This window comes from Beta vulgaris, chromosome 8, assembly GCF_026745355.1.
Source record: "Beta vulgaris subsp. vulgaris cultivar EL10 chromosome 8, EL10.2, whole genome shotgun sequence".
NCBI lineage: Eukaryota > Viridiplantae > Streptophyta > Magnoliopsida > Caryophyllales > Amaranthaceae > Beta > Beta vulgaris.
Window position 1 is genome coordinate 38616181 of NC_079209.1, and position 21835 is coordinate 38638015.

General features: G+C 32.6%; 1 protein-coding gene across 3 annotated transcripts; it reads right to left on the bottom strand.

Moving 5' to 3' along the window:
- Nucleotides 1-11763: 11763 nt before the first annotated feature.
- On the bottom strand, nucleotides 11764-20023 carry LOC104901422 (kinase-interacting family protein). Of its 3 annotated transcripts, none has more exons than XM_010689001.4 (3): nucleotides 19831-20023; nucleotides 17802-17933; nucleotides 11764-12991 (listed from the first exon to the last, which is right to left on the bottom strand). In XM_010689001.4, the coding sequence occupies exons 2-3, from the start codon at nucleotides 17923-17925 to the stop codon at nucleotides 12006-12008; spliced, it is 1110 nt and encodes a 369-aa protein (XP_010687303.1). In that variant the 5' UTR covers nucleotides 17926-17933; nucleotides 19831-20023; the 3' UTR covers nucleotides 11764-12005. The 3 variants fall into 3 exon arrangements, with proteins under 3 accessions (XP_010687303.1, XP_010687302.1, XP_010687304.1); XM_010689000.4 differs by having other exon boundaries at nucleotides 17802-17953; XM_010689002.3 differs by having other exon boundaries at nucleotides 17802-17919; nucleotides 19831-20022.
- Between the last annotated feature and the right edge of the window lie 1812 nt (nucleotides 20024-21835).

Here is a 21835-nt window from a genome sequence, read left to right on the forward strand (position 1 = left end):
ATGCACTGCGAACACCCTCCTCAAATCTAGTATGTTATTGGCTACTAGGATTTTACATGAAGAGAAAGCAAATAACACATACAACTTCCTAAACAACTCATGACCATCCTCTAGACGAAGTATTTAGCAACAACAAGAGGCATAAGAATATGTCCTTTCTCACGATCAACTCCAAGATATTCTCTCCAACTAGCCAACTCAAAATGCGAACTAGACGCATCAACAACATCATTTCATTCATGTAAAGGAAACTAAAATACATCATAAAAATCGTACTAGTTGATCTTAAACTCTTTTCCCTATCCAACCCTAAACATAAGAGAACCACCAAAAGAAATTATTAGTCCTAGTAATTCTTAAATCAGGAAGAGATCTAACCAATTTCTATCACAATAAATTAGTCAAAACTTTTATGCAAATCACACAACTTATTACCACAACAAGTTGATTCTTGTTGTGAGAAATAGAGAGAGAAGTTATGCAAATATATCAGAGAGTTTTGTATATTGAAGTATTTTGATCTGATGCCCATATGTAAATCTTACGCTTACATATTTATAGTGGTAAATTATACCACTGTTTACATATAGTAGAGTAGTAGGGCGGTAGAAAATTGTTGCATTGCATTGAATGTTGATGGGCATTGTCAAAGTTGGTATGCTCCAAAGTCCAACCTGACAGTCACAACTGTTGCAACACTCCCCCTTGAATGTCAGTGTTGGTTCTATGTTTTATATGCTTTTGATATACTCTGCTCATTAAAAACCTTGTCAGGAAAAACCCGGTGGGATAAAAACCTGATCGAAGGGAAAAAGAGTGCAGCGCATATAATACTCCCCCTGAATCTAGCATATATCACGAGATGATGCATTCCAATTTTTCGGACTAATTCTTCAAATTTCTTCGCCGGAAGGATTTGGTGAATAAATCTGCAAGATTCTCACATGATTGGATTTGTCGGATGTTGATCGTCCCTTCCTTTTGGAGGTCATGAGTGAAGAAGAGCTTTGGTGATAAATGTTTAGTTCTGTCTCCTTTGATGTACCCTTCGCTTACTTGGGTGATGCATGCAGTATTGTCTTCGTAGATGATAGTTGGATTTGTTGTTATTGTTTCCATCCCGCATTCTTCTTGGATATTCTTGATCATTGACCTTAGCCATACACATTCCTTCCAGCTTCATAAAGAGCAATTAATTCTGCATGATTTGATGATGTGGCCGTCAAAGTCTGCTTCGTGGATTTCCAAGATATTGCAGTACCTCCATAAGTGAATAGATATCCGGATTGAGACTTAGCCTTTTGTGGTCTGATAGGTAGCCAGCATCTGCATATCCAATGAGTGACGCATTTGGTCTGACTGATAGAATAATCCGAGATCTTGTGTTCCTCGAAGATAACGTAATAAGTGTCTGACTCCATTCCAATGTCTCTTGGTTGGTGCATTGCTGTATCTAGCTAACAAGTTTACTGAAAAAGCTATGTCAGGTCGAGTATTGTTAGCCAAGTACATTAAGCACCAATTGCACTTAGATATGGTACTTCAGGACCAAGAATCTCTCGTTTTCTTCTCGTGGTCTGAATGGATCATCTTTCTCATTCAGGGAACGCACTACCATTGGAGAACTTATTGGGTGGGCTTTGTCCATGAAAAACGTTTCAGGATTTTTTCTGTATAGTTTGATTGATGGACAAAAATCCCATTTCTTAGATGTTCCATTTGCAGGCCAAGGCAAAATTTTGTCTTCCCGAGATCTTTCATCTCAAATTCTTTCATCAAGTATTTTGCAGTCGCTTCAAGTTCTCTAGGAGTTCCGATAATGTTCAAATCATCGACATATACAGCAATGATCGCGAATCCTGATTTAGATCGCTTAATGAAAACACAGGGACTGATTTGATTATTTTTGAATCCTTCTTTCAATAGGTATTCACTAAGACGATTATACCACATTCTTCCAGATTGTTTTAACCCATAGAGTGATTTTCTCAATTTTATTGAGAACATCTCTTTGGGCATGCAATTTTTGGTAGTTTTAGTCCTTCAGGAACTTTCATATAAATATCTGTGTCAAGTGAGCCATACAAATATGCGGTCACTACATCCATCAATCTCATTTGCAATCCTTTCGAAACTGATAAACTTACCAGAAATCTTAGTGTAGTTGCATCGACTACTGGAGAATATGTCTCATCATAATCAATCCCTGGCATTTGCGAGAAGCCTTGGGCTACTAATCTTGCCTTATATCTAGTAACCTCATTTTTCTCATTTCGTTTTCTCACGAATACCCATTTGTACCCAACTGGTTTTACACCTTTTGGTATTTGGGTTATTTGACCGAATACTTCACGTTTTTCAAGTGATCTCAATTCTGCTTGAATTGCCTCTTTCCATTTTGGCCAATCTTTTCTACGGCGACATTCATCAACTGTATTTGGCTCTACATCATTTTCATCGTATGTCATTTCAACCGCTATCGAGTAAGCAAAAATTTCATTCAAGACAACATCTTTTCGATTCCATTGTCTCTTTGTAGAAACATAATTAATTGAAGTTTCATTGTTGTCTACGCTTTCATGTTCCTTTTCTTCTGGAACACGTTTCTCTTCATTTTTGTTTTCATCATGCTCTGTTGGGAGATTTATATTAATTTCGTTCGTTGTCTCCCCTTGCCTTTTCATTTTTCTCGGTTTTAAATCTTTAGAACCGGGTGGTCTGCCACGTTTTCGACGTGCTATTGACTCATTTTCAATTGCCTTATTGTCATTAGGAATTTCAATCCGTTCCGGAGCATTCGCAGCAGGTACATGTGACTTTGTCACTTTCTTAGAATCTGTGAATGCATCTGGCAATTGGTTTGCAATACTTTGCAGATGAACAATTTTCTTGACTTCTTGTTCACATGAATTTGTTCTCGGGTCCAGAAACGACATTTGCGATGCGTTCCATGTAATTTCCGATTTTATATTTTGTGGGTCCACTTTCTCTCCCCCTAAGGATGGGAATACCGACTCATTAAAATGACAGTCGGCAAATCGAGCCGTAAATAGATCACCAGTTGTTGGCTCTAAATATTTGATAATTGATGGAGATTCAAATCCAACATATATTCCCATCCTTCTTTGTGGACCCATTTTAGTACGTTGGGGAGGAGCAATAGGTACATGTACAGCGCACCCAAAAATTCTCAAATGTGAGATATTCGGTTCTCGACCAGATACTAATTGTAATGGTGAGAATTTGTGATAGGCTGTCGGCCTTAATCTTATCAATGTTGCCGCATGTAATATAGCATGACCCCAAGTAGTAGATGGCAATTTTGACCTCATTATTAATGGTCTTGCAATTAATTGTAGTCTTTTGATTAATGATTCAGCAAGACCATTTTGTGTATGTACATGAGGTACAGGGTGCTCAACAATAATCCCAATAGACATGCAATAGTCATTAAATGTTTGGGATGTAAATTCCCCAGCATTGTCTAATCTTATTTTCTTTATTGTATGATCTGGGAATTGAGTTCTTAATCGAATTATTTGAGCCAAAAGTTTTGCAAATGCAACATTTCTGCTTGACAGAAGGCTCACATGTGACCATCGAGTAGAGGCATCAATTAATACCATGAAATAACGAAATGGTCCACATGCAGGATGAATAGGCCCACAAATATCTCCTTGAATTCTTTCTAAAAACATTGGAGATTCAGTGGCAATCTTATTTATAGATGGCCTGATTATCAATTTGCCAAGTGAGCATGCAGAGCATGTTAATTCATTTGACCGAGGAATTTTGACATTCTTTATAGAGTGTCCATTTGAGTTTTCAATGATTCTATGCATCATTCCTGTGCCAGGATGGCCTAATCGGTCATGCCATAGAGTAAATGATTTTCTATTATCTAACTTCTGGTTAGATATCATATTAATTTCAATCGGACGTATATCTATGCGATATAGTCCCGAGGAAATTGCTGGCAATTTTTCATAGATGTATTTCTTGCCGTTTTTCTCTGCCGTTAGGCATATGAATTCCTCTTTGTTCACCGTCATTGTTTCCAAATGGTAACCATTCTGACGTACATCTTTGAAACTTATGAGGTTCCTTCGAGATTTACTCGAATATAATGCGTCATTAATTATCAATTTTGTCCCATTTGGAAATATAATGCAAGCTTTTCCAGAGCCTTCAATTAGCTTGGCTGTCCCAGAAATTGTACTAACATTTGCTTGGAATATTGTAAGTTTTGAAAAATACTCTTTATTTTTCAATATGGTGTGTGTTGTCCCACTGTCCAGGAGACATTGTTCTTTAATTCCAACTTCTGATGAATTCATATCTTCATAAATAATAAATACGATGATTAGTATAAGAAAAATACGTATTTTTATTAATAATAAAGGAACAAATACATGAAAGTGGATATTGAAGCAGTTGAAATAAACTAAGCACATTAATCGATTGTGATCTAAACAAACTTATTTTCAACTTCAGCATCATCCATAAAAAAATCTGAAACATCAAGGCTGGGCATGGATGTAGTGGCTTCATTAACAAAGTTTGCTTCAGCATTTTTTCCTTTGTTTTTTATTGAAGCTTGATATAGATCTACCAAATGTTTGGCAGTACGACATGTGCGGCCCCAGTGCCCGGTCATGCCACATCTATGGCAAGTATCATTTCCTTTATAGGACGTCTGCCTTGATTTCCAGATGATTGTCCCCAATTTTTATCAGAATGTTTAAAATTATTATTTCTTGGGGAAAATCGGCCTCTTCCACGTCCACGCCCTCGGCCACGGTAATTACCACGTCCTCTCCCACGACCGTTGTAATTACCGCGTCCACCACTATGTATAGCATTTGCTTCTGGTGGATTAGAGCTTTCTATAGCATTTATCTCATGAGTGGCTGAAGACCCCGTAGGTCTAAGATTATGATTTTTCAGCAAAAGATCATTATTTTGTTCAGCCACAAGTAGTACTGAGATTAGCTCAGAGTACTTTTTGAAAGCTCTGAACCTGTATTGTTCTGCCAATATGATATTAGAGGCGTGGAAAGTGGAGAGCGTTTTGTTTATCATTTGCTCTTCTGTGATGGGATGATCACAATATCTTAACAATGATACAATTCTAAACAATGTTGAATTGTAATCACTGACCGTTTTAAAATCCTGGAACCTCAGATTGGTCCAGTCATAATGTGCCTTTGGGAGAAGCACATTTTTGTGATGCCCATATCTTTCATTTAGGCTATCCCATAGTTCTTTTGGATCATCCACAAGTAGATATTCACTTTTTAAACTTTCATGTAAATGATGTCTTAGGAGGACTAAGGCTTTTGCCTTTTCTTGTACAGTCGCAATTTTAACTGATGCGGCTGTTGTAGTTGCATCCCCTTGTTGGGTTGTCACATCTTTAATTGTATGTTCCAGTCCTTGGGCCTTTAAATTCATTTGGGCGTCCACCGTCCATTCTAAAAACTTTTGCCCAGATAGATCTAGTATGTTAAATTGTCTTTTCACTAGATCTCCCATTCTTTTGACTACAAATAGGTAAATATTTGAAATTAGTAATGATGATAAATCACATATATATATATTATCTCCCCCTGATTTATATCATTATTATTATAGATAAATAATACAAACAAAAAAAACTAAAAATAGCGTACAACAATAATGAAGCTAAGCAAAAAAAACAAGAAAATACCAGAAAAAGAAACAAAATACAACAAGTGAATAAACAAAAAAAACTTCCTAAAATGCACTGAAAGACAAAAAAAATTGATATTCATGTGCATTTTTCGCCATTCTTCCGGGGGAAATTTTTTTTTTGTCTCCTATTTATGTATTAGGAGATATATCATTAATGCCATGAGGAGGAAAAAGAAACCGGCTATAAGAAATAAGTAGAGTTTTATTTTCCTAAAATCCTCTTCAAAAGAGGAAGATGAGGGTGGAGGACGGTTGTCGTCGGCGTTAAACATGGTGGCCGGAAGGTTGAGGAAGAAGGAAAAAAATTTGTGGGTTTAGAGAAAGAAAAATCGGAAGAAGATAAGGGATATGTGGTGAAAATGGGGATGGTAATCCGCTTTTATAGAGGGTTATCCCTAACTGTGCAGTTCATATACAGTTAAAAAATATACAAGCAATAAAATTCTAATATTGACAAATATATATTAGAGCATGCTAGTAAATTGGTAATATAATATATGTAACTATAAATGCAAAAAAAAGTAGAAGATTAGAGACAATAATATATAATAATGTTCTGAATGCTTGTTCCCTGCATACATACGACATTATTGCACATATAAGACATAATAATGCTATCATTTCACTAGGCCGTCCATATAGGTGGCAATAAAAAAATTAACCTGTCCATATAGGCGGTTTAAGAGCAGATAAAATAAAATAACGTAAATAAAATGTCCTTGCCCTCCATGAAGGTGGCGTTAAAATTATTTGTTTTCTGCGTTAGTAGTATGGTGACGTTTACTACTAGTTTCTTCCTGTTCATCTCTATCTCTTTTATTACTGGGCGGAGGTTGATTTTCAGCTGTTGTATAGGAGGGTTATTATTGGTGTTGGGAACAGGGGTTTGTGGGTTTTCTCTGGTATGAGTATTTGTACCGTTGTTACGGTTACTGGGTCGGGGCTGTATTACAGTTCCCCTCGCTGGGTTGGTAGTGAATGGCACATTATTTCGCTCTATCCAAAAATAAATACCCGAGACAGAGACATTGTGTAAAACAATGTTAATCCCGTTACTTTGTTGGTCCATGTTCGGGTAGTAAAAGGGTTGGGCTTGGAGAAAAAAAATTTAAACTTAAAAACAACAAATGGATGTAAAAATTTTAAAGATACCTTAAAAAAAATTTCCGGTAGAACACTCGTGCTGATAACGTGTTGTGAGAAATAGAGAGAGAAGTTATGCAAATATATCAGAGAGTTTTGTATATTGAAGTATTTTGATCTGATGCCCATATGTAAATCTTACGCTTACATATTTATAGTGGTAAATTATACCACTGTTTACATATAGTAGAGTAGTAGGGGTAGAAAATTGTTGCATTGCATTGAATGTTGATGGGCATTGTCAAAGTTGGTATGCTCCAAAGTCCAACCTGACAGTCACAACTGTTGCAACAATTCTAACCAATCTTCTTAGTTGTTGCATTTGAAGTAGTAACAAGTGTACCACGAGGATTACTAGAATCATTTCTTTTATTAACGGGAGGATTACTAGAATCATTTCCTTCAACTTGATGTTCACTAGCATCTTTCTGCCCAACATCCTTTGATCCAGAATAATTGTGGAGGTTGCTCTGCAACAAAATCAATTGTAGTGTTAAACAAAAAAAAAAACACACTGTATCTTAACAAAATAAACTATATCAACAAAAACACACTATATCAAGACAAAAACAATTGTATCATGAAAAAATAAATTATATCAACAAAAGTTAACTATATTATGACAAAACCTACTATAAATTACAAAATCAACTATATCATGACAATTAATAATTTCAATAACCAAAATCTACTATATCATGACTCATTCTATCATTACAAATCAGCTATATCATGACACAATCAACAATATCATCACAAAATCAACTATATAAAATATAAATCAACTATATCAAATAACAGAAAGTATTGGGTCAGACCGTCTGACGTATTGTTTACTGTCAGACGGGCTGAGCCCAATACATCTTCTCTCTGCTTCACTTTTTAGGTCACATTCTCTCTCCTCTTTCTTCTTAATCAATCTTCAAGGATTTGTTCAATCATTCCGTCGGTAAGGGGAAACCGGAAAGCTTTACTTTTGGTGGACCGGAGTTTGTAAAATTATATTACATTCAGAAACTAGATGAGTATTGATAGTTTGTAAAATAATCGGCAGAAATAACCTGATCAGTAGCATTTATGATCTAAATTGAAAGATTATTTCACAGGCAAAAGTTCGTCATACCAAAATCCATTTCAATGCTTTGTAAACAAAGTCCATTTATGTCATAGATCAGTAGCACTTAACACCTGATATTGAAAATCCATCGCACCCGCAACCAACAAATGGGAAAAGAAGTGTGGTTTGTCAAGAAAAAAAGCATGATCAAGAGGAATGAAGAAGAAGGAGAAAGTGAAAGAAAGCAGAGGTTAGTGTTTTGTTTTTCAGTTGGACTTTGTTTTGTTTCAGTCGGACTTTGTTTTGTTTAAGTTGGACTTTGTTTTCTTTCAGTTGGACTTTGTTTTCTTTCAGTTGGACTTTGTGTTTCTTTCAGTTGGACTTTGTTTTGTTTCAGTTGGACTTTTTTTTTTCAGTTGGACTACCTGAAAAAAAAATGAAGACTACCTGAAAAAAATGAAGACTACCTGAAAAAGAATAAAGACCAACTGAAACCCAAAGTAAGTCTAACTGAAGTACAAAAACCAACTGAAAAAAAAAAGAAGACTAACTGAAAACAAAATGAAGACTACCTGAAAAAAAATGAAGACTACCTGAAAAAAAAATTAAGACTACCTGAAAAAAAATTAAGACTAACTGAAAAAAAATTGGAACCACCTGAAAGTCGTCCGACCAAAGATTATGGTCGAACGAGTCCGACACAATACGTTCTCATCAAATAAATGCCAACTATATCAATTCCAAGTTATTTATCACATAAAAATCAATATATTTAACCTCAAAGCGACTATAAGATAGAATAAAACAACCACTACATACAACAAAAATCAACCACAACAAAACGACAATAACAATATCACACAATAAAAGTAACAATAACAACTCGCAAATTAGGTCAAACAAAAAATACCTATAAAAAACAACTATATCATGGTCTCTTACAAGACCAACTGATTATTCTATTAGCTACTTGACCCACCACATGGACCACTATTACAATCTCTCACAACCACATTCCCTCTTGTCTCTTATTAAAAAAATAATAAAGTACTCACTTGCGCACTAAATAATAAATGACCCACTTGCATACTCTCTCCTCTTTTTCTTAATTTATAAAGCTATAGTGAATGAGTAGAACTTTATAGAACAAAAGTAGTAATGTGCAAGAAAAGTATATAAAAATCGTTTTAGAACTTATTTAGAGAGAAAAAAAACTTTCGGATTTTGGAAAAGTTAAAGGAAAGACACAATAATAAAAAAACACGAATATTAGAATCATGCTAAAAAAGGAGATCGTTCGGTCAAACCTGCAACAAAAAAAAAGAAGAAAAAAGAAATGCCCGAAGCGTCCGATCGGACAAACCGCAACCCCGCGCAGGCAAACCGTTGCCCGATCAAGCGGTTCTCAGATCGGAAAACACGGCTTAAACAACGTGACGCCATAGCTCGCACCACCCTTCCTTTGCGTTAATTTCATCAACATCCAAATCTATAGCAACAGATTTATTTCTTTCTCTAAATTTATAGGGACATTTTTTAACAGAACAAGAAGAAACAAGTAGAATTCGAGCCTGTTCTCCCCAGCTTATTTTCAGTTCAGTTCAGTTCAGCTCCAATAAGTTCAGTTCAGTTCAGCTCCAATAAGTTCAGTTCAGATCAGTTCAGTTCAGTTCAGCTCAGCTCAGCTCCATTCTTTTATAATCATTTTGTTAAATATTATTATTATGTTGGTATAATTTATTTTACTAATTACTCTTATTATTATTATTATTATTATTATATTATTATTATTATTATTATTATTATTATTATTATTATTATATTATTATTATTATTATTATTATTATTATTATTATTATATTATTATTATATTATTATTATCATTATTATTATTATTTAAATATATATCATTATTATTAAGTATTATTATTATTGTTGTTGTTTCTATATATTATTTTGTTTATTATACCTTTACTCATTATTATTACTATTATTATTAGGAGGAACATGGTTTAGGTCAAAGACAAAATAAACCCACTTTTTTTAGCCCATAAACCAATCAAATCGCGTCAAGACGTTTTATGATGTAATTTTCGCGGTCCAACCCAATCATTATTTTTATTACTAAATATTTTTATATTATTAAATCTAATTATTAAAATAGTAATATTAATTTATTTCTTAGATATTATTATTATATCATCATCAAGTATTAATATATTAATACAAATAATATAAAATAATTATTATTAAGTATCATTATTATCATTAATTATTATTATTATTATTAATTTATGATTATTAATATTATTTATTTATAACTATCATTTAAAAATATCCAAAATACTATTATTATTATTATTCATTATTATTACTTATCATTATAATTATTATTTAATATTCACATTATTATTGTTTAAAATATTATTTATATATGTATTACATTCAATTTAATTCAATTTAATTTAATTCAATTCAATTCAATTCAGTTCAGTTCAGCTTCGATAAGTTCAGTTCAGTTCAGTTCAGCTCCAATAAGCTGTTTTATGCCGAAGAGAACAGACCCTTCCCTCAAACATAAACTAGAATTTTTTGCACGCGATGCGTGCTTAAATTTTTTTTCGAAACGGAAACTCGATTTTCTTCGGCATAAGAGTCAAAATTTGAACATTAAACATGCGAAGTATAATTGTTTTTAGTTGCAAAATTTGATTGGTTTAGTTTCTGTCACTTAAATCTCTCACCATTCTTTTTGTGTGTGTGTGTTTTTTTTTTTTTTTTTACTTTTTAAAGTTAAATTCTACGAACAAAATAGAAATTTTATTGAATTTATTTATGATTTCTAATATTATAATTTTTTAGTTGATTTTTGAATTAAGTACAATACTTCATAAAGTGTAAAGAAAGTAGACACTTTGATTTCAAGTCAATTTTTTCATAGTTTGTAGTTTGTAAGTGAATTTTTAAGTTTTTGTAAAGTTTCCTCATTTTAGTGATTTGCATAACGTAAATTATGCAATTTTATGATTTTAATTGACTTGTGAGTGATTGTTATATAATTATATTTTTTGATATTTTTGTTTGAAGCGTCCTTTGATTTGTAAGTGAATTTGTAATTTAGAATGGGAAGGAGGTAACATAGTCTCTTCATTCATTCGGGGACACCATAGCTCCCCCCCTCCCCTTATATAATAGAGATATGTTGTACTTTAATTCTTGAATGATATTTTACATAAATCTTTTTTACCTTGATAATTAATCGCTATTATGTAATAGAAAAAAATAGGTCCAAATATATGTAAAAGTTTCATTATATATAGGAAACACTATAAAAAAGTAAATAATTTTTTTCCTTGCTTGTCTAACTTCTAAATTTTGATTTCACTACAAATACACCTCTATTTATTTTTTTTATCATGACCCACCATTAATTGTGAATGGTTCTTGAGAATAGTGATTTATAAGTAAATTTTTGTAAATATTTTTGTATGTATTGACGTTCTAGGTTATTATTAGCTAGTTTTAGTTTGTATGTTAATTTCAAGTTTTAATAAAGTTTTTTGATTATTTGAGTGATTTGCGTGATTTTTATAATGTGATGATTTTCTCAATTGTATGGGTGAAGTGTAAAGTTTCTTCTTTTAAGTGATTTATGAGTGAGTGTTGTAAATTTATTTTAGGTAGTTTTCTTTGAGTGTCGATTTTGATTTTAACAATCCTTTTGTAATTTAGCAAGGGAAGGGGGACAAAATAGGCGTTTCAAAAGAGGACACCATTGCTCCCCCCTTCCCTTATATAATAGAGATAAATAAACTCCTCCCCCGGAATAAAAGTGGAGGACAAATCTATGCACCGAAGCAAAAATTACATAAATATAATTTGTTAACTTGTAGTTACATGCGATTACAAAATATATTAGGCACTACTAATTTATTGATTCTACAAATATACTTCCTTTAGGCTTGCTATTTCTGAGAAAATACTAAGACCAAGATCCAAGCACCAACATACCATTGAGATTAAAATTCTACCAAATTAACACTCATGGTATCAAATAACCTAAGCTATAAGTAGCAACATATTACAGTACTCAGTGAGCAACGGACTTCGAGGGATGCGGTGTACAAAGAAACAAGAGATCAGAATTCTTAACCTTGTTCCACAACTTAGAAAATTTGACACCTTTCTTGTCAATGCCTCTTTCTCTCTCTCCTTCAAAGCAAGCTTCTGTGCTCACACCCTCCACATCTTTGCTCTTCACGTCCTCCCCCATACTCGTACTAGTTTCTTTGCATGAAGAGCATTGTATCTTATCGCGCTTCACCAGTTGTTGATGATACTCTCGGTTCCTCCTCTCCAACCCGAAAATCTTACCTTGAAGCTCCTCAATTTTACGACTAAGCATACAAACTCGGTGATTCTCCCTCATCTTTAATACACACCTAGCTAACTCTCCTGCTTTCCTCTTCATGAACATGGACTCTGAAGCTAATCCCTTGTTCTCTTCAATTAGAGCACCAACTTTATACCTCAATCCCGCATTTTCATTCAAAAGAATCATCCTCTCGGATTCTAGAACCTCCAAGAGGCTCCTCTGTAACTCTATCTTCCTTGAAGAATCATGGCCTTGCCTTTCCATCATCACAAGCTCATCAACCATAAGATCATACTCCACATTCTTGATGACTAACTCGGATATGATTTCATCACTATGATTGTACTCAGGAATTACTGAAACTGATGATCCGGATGGTAATTGGTAGGAAAGTGAGCTTTCAGCTTCAGATTGGCAGTCTTCTTCACTGGGGTTGTCATGGAAAGAAGAAACTGAGACGTTCTCAGAGGAGGAAACGGCCCTGTGGTGATATATAGGGGGATGATTATGATGTTTGTGCAGAGATTGACAATAGCGTTCTGCCAACGAAAGATAGGCATTGTAGAGGTCTAAGAGAAGAGATAACAATTGGGGTCTTTGCTGGTAATAACTCTCCGCTCTTTGAGCAAATGTATCTGCTTCACCTTCATCTTTGTCCTTGTTAGAGCTATGGACTAAGGTTGTTATCTTCTGGTCTAGATCTGCAGTGTATACAACATGATGCAATCACTTCCATAACATTATTATGAATGTAGTCTACATCTTAGTGCAGTATATGTAACATTCAAATATAAACATGTCCAACTTTTTTTTTGAGAAATTCTAGAATTATATACTTCCTCCGTTTTTTTTACATGTTACACTTTTCAAATAATGGACTCCTAGACCATATTGGAGAGGAGAGAGATAGAGACAAAAAAAAACAAAAGGGTCCCGTGTGAACATGTGATAAGAGAGAAATAGAGAGAAATTATTATCCAAAATAAAGTATGACATCAGATTGAAACTTCCTAAAATAGAAAATGTAACATATAAAAAAACGAAGGAAGTATATCATTTATTAATAATTTGTTATTCAAATTTTAAACTATATAAATTGATAAGAAAATGCTATTTTTATACTTATACTCTCTCTATTTCTTATTATAACTTGTTCCACTGATTTTTTTTTACGTTTTCCCGTGCACAATATTGGCCATTAATATTTTTAACAGATTTTTCACCAAGTGTCCTTGAGGTTTTACGAAATTCATGAGGTACCGCTACGATTTCGAAAATTCATCGAGTACTTTAAGTTTGCATGTAATGTACCAAACACCCTCAATAACTTACTCGTGTTGATTATATAAACTTAAATTAACCAAAATTAGTTGACCCATATCCTTATCCCAATAATATTTCATATTGTACCCAATAATTTCTTTTAAAAGCAGACAAAATTTTCTAATAGGTACTTGCGTCATCATTAAACTATTTTGACCGCATAAAAACAAGAATTTATATCACCATAAAAGGATTTTTTTTTGCATTATGTGTGTTAATAGGCGAATTAGGTTTGGGTTCAAGTTATTTCATGTCATTTAAGTTAATAGAATCAACACCAATCAATTCTTGAGGGTGTCTAGTACATTATATGCAAACTTAAGGAGTACCTCATGAATTTCGTAAAACCTCAAGAGTACCTAATGAAAAATCCGTATTTTTAATCCTCAATTAGTAAAGAATTTAAAAATTAATAATTTAATCGAGTACATTACGAAAAATCTTATGACATTTTACATAATAAAGTTTGCTTGTGTAAGTAAAAGAACATGGTCGATGTGAATTATGTGGACAATACAAAAAGTCTAAGCGAAACAAATAAAAAAGAAAAAAATTGACATAAATAATCCTAAATTTCTTCCGTTTTCTCAAAATAATCCCAACTTTAGATTATTCCATAATAATCTCAACTTTAGATTATTCCACAATAATCCCAACATTTGAGAAAACCTTCTCAAAATAAGCCAAACTTTTTTTTTGCCTACAAAAACCCATTTTTGGTCTATAATATATTAAAAATTAATAGTTCAAATTACTTTTTACAAAGTACTAATTTAAAGTTAGAGATTATTTTGAGAAGGCTGATAAAAATTGAAATTATTCCTGTTAATTTTTCCTAAAAAAGATAATAAGGAGTATTTTGTAACGAGACCCTTGATGCCACCGACGGTTCAATATAAAGATCATTAACAGCATAGGGTATGAGCCCAATAAATATATCTATAGAGAAAACATATCAATCAGTAAATTCAGAAACAGAAGGAAAAAAGAAGTATATAATTGATGTTTGATCAAAGTAACACTTTGAAAATGATGTGTCCATTTTCATGATTTGATAAGATGAGAATGAATGAATGATGTGTTTTATACAACAAATTTAGGTTTCAGATTTATTTTTCCCACCGTTGAAAAGTCTGGCAACAAGGGCAGAGAGAGGGAAGTTTAAAACTTAAATTTGCAAATGGAAGGTAAAGTCCAGAAAGCGTGTCTGACAAAGGAATCCTTTAAGGGAAAAGATACAGGAACTGCACAAAGAATAGAGAGGTTTTGTCGCATGAGACCAAAAGTTGGATTTCATGAGAGCTTTGCTCTGCAACAACCATCATTCCTGTACCACCACTCATATCCTTAGCAAACCCAGTCACTAATTCAGATGAGTATGCTTATTTGACTAAACTTTAGTACTTAATCTGAATTTTTCCAACTTTAGTGGAGAAATTTTCCAAGAGTTAGGCTATTCGATTCAATTTTAGCGAGCTAAATTTATCTTTCAACTCTTCCTGTCTTTTTAAGTACATATATACTGCTCAATTTTTATAAAGGTTGCACTATTTTTTTTCCGCTCTTCAATGTATAATTTTGACTATTGATATTTCCAACTACATAATATAACATAATATATTCTGAAAGATTTAATACTCAAGTACATACTAACACGAATGTAACAAATCACATATTATCGACACCAATTTAACCTGACCTGACTTGTTCCAGCACTAAGGATGAGTATTCTAACCTTGGATTAGAGAGCACGTGGACACTAAGAATAAAGTAATTATCAGTCAAAGCAGGGAGGACTTTGAGAAACACTAGCAAGGTCGATGATTCATAAACCAATGCTAGCAAGGTTTATCAGAGCATTCTATTAGATTTAAGAAGGTTCTGCACTTCTGTCTAAGTTCTTAACTTCTGCAGTTGATATACACATTAATTATAATAGAGAAGATCTTAATAGAGAAAATCTATCTTCACAACTACGTAGGAAGTAGGAACTATGAAGGTTTTCATTGTCAATATGCCCCAAAGTACTAAGCTTAACATCCCTAAATTTTTATCCATTTTCCTAAGAAGACTCAGAAGGCCATTTCATTTCAATCTAGAAGATTTTTTTTTTTTGTTGTTGATAAATCTACAAGGTGTCTTTAGTAGTAATCATTCGAAAATACCTTCGATTTCATCTAGTCTGCCAATTTAGCAACACCATATTTTTCAACATGGCATAAATTATCTTATCAAATTCACAGATCCAAGGAAGTAAGTTGTATAATGTTCATAAGAATCACAACACAAGAATGGAGGATTACATGACAAGGGGGCTTGAGAGTTGCTATGAGCCCTATGACAACTGTAGTCTTAGGGATTTCATAATGATTAAGAAATAATTGCCTAATCCAAAGCTACTACCACATTGTTAAATTGCAAGTGCAAAACTAGAGATTAACAAATTCAAAATATGGGGTACATTATTATTTCTCATTGAGCACCTCCATTCATGGGGCACCCCATTTTTTCTCTCTCCTCACCTTATTTGTCCACCTCATTTTCCACTACCTCCCCATTTTACCTTACTCAAATTTGAAACACATACCTCCACTCATCTACCTCCCCATTTATCTTCTCTCTCTTATTTCCTATACTCCACCACCTTTTCTCTCTCCTACTTTCCCATACCCCACCAATATTTTATCTATTTATTATATACCCCACCACCTTTTCTTCATTTGGGCACCTCCCCTAAAACTTGAGCATCCTCATTAAATGGGGAACCAACCCCACTCATGGGGAGCCCCATTTGAGGAGAGAGAGTCCATATGGGGAGGGTAAAATTTGCCATTGGAGGTGCTCGGGTACTTTTACATGATTTTGGGAGCACTTGAGTGACATTAAAAAATCCAACAGATACACATTTATACAATTATACTTCCTCCTAATTTATGACAACAATGAATACTACCTTATATTCTTTTTACTTGTTTCACATCGGCCTCTAACGTTTTGCAATGCAAAACTTTAATTATTAATAATTTTAGTTAACTATTAGTAAAATTGATTAAAAATAATGATGGATTAAGAATATACTACCTCCTTTTCTACATACATGCAATGTTGAATATTTTGGTGTATTGTTATGTGTGAAGTCAACAAGTTGCTTGTATTTAGAAGCGGAGAAAGTATGATGAGACAATTCATACAAAAACATTTCTATAACAATACTTATTTTGACATACTAGAAAAGAACACTGTCAAAGTAGAAGGAAGTACTTTTTTTAAATTAAAAAGACAAGTCCAAACCAAAATATAATTTTGAATAGAAAAAGCCAACACTAGACGAGAAGACTTTATCTTGACACTATTTGAAAGGAGTAAAATTGTCAATGTATATGGAGAAAAGTTGTCAGTCAAATAAAAAAGTGATCTAAAAAATTGGACACTATCAGTCAAACAAAAAAGTGATCTCGAAAATTCCGATGCTAATATATATAGTGTTCATGCTACTACAACTAGTGTTCGTGTAACTATAACTAGTGTTTTTGCAACTAAAAATAGTGCTTGTGTATAAATAGATAGTGTTCGTATTTTTTTTTTTACATATCTAAATAAGAGATAGAGAACAGTAAAATAAAAATATGATGAAATTATATCAAAATGGATGTCTATTTGTAAAGAATAAAAATATATGAATATTGGTATATTTTTTATTTTTTAAAAAATATTTTTTTTTTTGAGAAGTTTAAAAATTGCAAAACGTAATTTGTTTTGGACAAACAATATCGTGACATGTGTGCTACTTATATGCTGCCACATATATGTTAGATGTTTGGCAAATATCTAGCAAGAAGAGATTTATCATCCCTCATTTGAAAGCTTTACCTACTAATCTACTGCTTGTCTGCAACACCACACAAGTACAACCACAAAATGGAAGCCATATCTAATAGTAAAAGGTAGATAGGTGACAATTATGGGAAATGGAGTAATAGTAATTCATTGTAAAGCAATATGGGCCATATGATACTACCCATAACCAACTCTACCTTTGTCAAATTTAAGAATCTTCCAACAATACAATACAATACAAACAAAACAAAAAGAGTAGCAAAAGCAACAAAAAGAGTAGCAAAAGCAACAAAAAGAGCAGCAAAAGCCATTTTGAAAAACAATGATAGAAGTGTTAAGAGTAACCCTTACCAGCAAGGGTGTTTAGTAGCCAAGCCGGCCTACTACAGCAGGATACCCGCCGTAACTCCATTTGAATTGAATAACCTCCACTGTCATCAAGTGTTTTCCACCGCTTCGTCGTCGTCCTCTTCATACCTTCGACTTCCATACCAACAGAATCACTAGTTCAGGACAAACACGTTAAGATTTCAATCATGCATTCATGTTATGTTCCTGTTCGTTATGTCTTCATTTTCAGATTCGAGTTTCATGACTACCAAAAGTATCTTCATTTTTCAGATTATAGTTTAATGAATACTAAGAACAGTAATACGAAAATCAGAAGAAGAAAAAAAGTTGTTTTCTAGCTTTCTATTGTTGGTATTAAAAACAAAATGACGAATTTGAAGTTCTTTATGCAACTACATGATATGAATTCTTAAATTTTAAAACAACAAAATGTGAAAACGGGTAAAAATATGGAACGAGATGTTTAAAGTGTATTTTCTTCCCCTTAATTTTCTCAACTTGTCTAAACTTATTAAAGCATGGAGTATATTTTTTTTTTGATCCATATAAGCCACGAAGGCGGTACAAGCATAGAGTATATCATTATAATTAATCTTAACTTATTAGAAATATGCGCTTATCTAGATTTATTAAACTTGAAACTTGGTAACAAACAACTTATCCAAAATATTTTTGTTGAAAAATCAAAGCAAACAAAAAAAGAAAGCATTTAATTAATGACATGTAGGTGAAAGAAGAACATGAATTTGTGCCACAGATCTCGAGGTGACAGACAACATTAAATTCAACAATAATTACAAATAGTACTAATGCTCAAATCTCCACTTTCCTCCCATGATGCAATTAAACCATCCGCATCTTTTATTTTATTTTTTCTACGACAAATCTAGGTGAATCTAACAAAATTTCACACTCCCTCCGTTTCATTTTAATCTGCACACTTATACTTTTTCACGCATGACAATGAAAAATTTTGAGGATATACTACCTCTGTTTTTTTAGTTGCAACGATTTGACATAAAGTAGAGAGGAAAAATGTCTAATCGTTGCAACTAAAAAAACAGAAGTAGTATATCTTTAGTTTTGTATTTGTAAAAATTATAAAAAGTGCATATTAATAAAATACATGTTACGATGAATTTAATAAAATCCCACATGATTATATTTTTATCCGCGTATAAATCACAAATAATGGTCGAACTAAAATTTATGAATAGTGTAAAATATCAAAGTGTAGAAATTAAAATGAAACGGAGAGAGAATAAGACAAAGGGAGTACCATTTACAAGTAATATATTACATTAACGTGTTACTTAAACGAGATTAAATGACTGTTAATCATGTTATTCAGAAAACGTGATTCTGAATCTCATATTCGTGAAATTTTTGGACAAGTGGAATAATTTGGTACAATGTCTGATTGCAGTTTGCAGGCTTATTTTCTTGTCATTTTTATTCAGAATTCTTACTAAGAACAATTAACGAATTATATACTACAATTAAAACAAAAATTCCCAACATTATTATACACTTAGGCTGTTTTTACTCATTTATTCATTTAGAACTCTTCATATTGTGCAAATTTTACATATTTTGAGGTTTTTAATAAGGAATGATAAATATTATCGCAGCGGTGTATGATAAAAATGGCACCAAAACACAAAAACATTTTAGGCTAACAGATATGAGTAAATTACCCCCTTAAAAAGCTAATTATCTCGATTTTACTGGTAATAATTCGCTAAATTGCAAAAAAAAAAAAAGAATTCACTACAAATTAATACTAAATTACTAATGCAGAAATCAATTAATTGAAGCAACAGCATCACACAATTCACAAAGTGAGAAAAATAACAGCAAACTGGAAAGTATTGAAGTTTTATATAGTGTTAAATTACGATTATCCATAAAATTATGAAGTTTTGTTATAAAATTTCAAGCAGACAGAGCATTGCAACAAAAAAATCAGAAATGCGTAATCACAAACAAAAAGGGAGATGATGAAATTATTCGGCTATGGAGTACTTACAAGAAGAACGTCTTGAGAGAGGGTGAGAGTGAGACAGTGATAAATCTGAAAAATTGAATTCAAGTGAACGGGTTCTCTTTTAATTTTGTAAGGAGTAACTTTTTGAGTTTGAAAGAGGATAAAAAAAAAACAGGGGAGTAGTACTGTAGTCTGTAGTAGTAGTAGTCACTATCGTAGTTGAGTTCTCAAAAACTGCTGGATTTTAAAGTGTGATGGGATTGGGACTGGGTCTAAAAACCATAGACTTGCACAACACGGCATAGTCATGCTACACTCACCTAACCTACCCTACTTAGGGTTGTCTATAAAAAACCGAAATCGAAAAATCGTATCAGAAAAATAAAAAATTAATTTAATGGTTAAAATTTTTGTTATGGTTATGGTTACTGTAGGCGTGGATCTTTACTTTTGTGCTTATCTCGATTTGAATTCGTCAATAAATCTTTAAAGGAAGATTCATAAATTTTCCAATATATTGAAACTGTATGAACATGACTTGTCCAATATATAATTCTCCGTCTAGACTCCATAAATGATCAGAAACTAAAAGTTGAGTTTGGAGTTAGGGTACAAAACAGTCAGTAACTATGTTACCCATTGCTGGCTTCTACTAATTATCGATTTATCATAAATTTGTTGGAAAAAAAATCATATAACGTTTTAAATACCCTAAAAATAATAAGTCTATGTTGGTTCTGAAAACACATAAAAGACTAATTTTTAGTGACAAGTTATCATGCGATCATATTATAAAGTTTATAGTAGGTTGTCCAAATTATCTGAATGATTTAGAACAATTCTTTAGGTCTTGTTTAGCCATAAATACAAAGTAAATCGCAATCTGATACAGGAGTAGTTGATGCAAGTTTACTAGCTCTTGTACACAAGAATGTGTCAGTAGACCTTGGCTCAATTGATGTACATGGAGGACTCTTCATGGGGATGACTACTAAGGTGGTAGCATGCTTGCTAACCAACCTAGGTGGCGTGTGAAATTGCACATGTCATGAGGGTTCTAGTTCTGTTAAAACTCATATCTTTATTGCTTTCCTAGTTCTACTTGTATTAGGAATCATGGTTTTGCCTACGTTATTAAAACAATGGATTTTACATGATTCAAGAAGTATAGACAGTATAGGACTTAGGGACTTGTCCTAAGCCTGTTAGAGTTCTTATTTATGTTTCCTATTAGGATTAGTCTATTTGTTTCCTATTAGGATTAGTATGTTAAACTAGTATAAATAGGGTTAGTTCGAATATTTAGATAGTGATTAATAATAATTCGTGAGTTTATAAACTTGAGTGTTTACACAAATTCTCTTGATTGTTGGTGGCTTTGCCATTATATATTCAAAACCCTTAGATTTATTCCTTGTGGTGGCTATGTCTGTATCATTGAATAAACTAAGTACTATTCTGATTCTTTGGTTTTTTTAAATTGTTCGAACATTACTACTTTGATTACACAAATTCCGCACTTTTATTTGATCTTAGAAGATTAAATACATCACAATTAGACATAAAAAACATGTTCATGCAAATAAATAAAAATAAGAAAATAAAATATGAGTTAGAAGAACATACAATAATACGTTAATAATCTATATCAAGAATAGAATATTAGTACTTCAAGAAAATAATAAAAATAAATAAAATAACTTTAGTTGATTTAATTGACACTTATAAATTATACCTGCGTCCGAGTTGTACGGATTTTGGAAAATTGAATGGTAGGAGTTTTAAAAAAACAGTGTCTTGTGTTGTATGATGTTGCGTCGAGTATTAATACTATGATACTAATATTAGTGTAGGGCGTAAGATAGGTGATGATTTTGGTGATAATAGGCGCAGGTATAGTGCGGTGAAGTATTGGTGCTGTGGCGCAAGGTGTTGGGATTAGGAAATTGTTTTTTGCGCATGTGTTATTACTTATTAGTAGGTGTATTATGTAGGGAGGAGGAGATTAGCGAGTAGGTGAGTGTTCATGAGGGGTTTGAGAATTGTG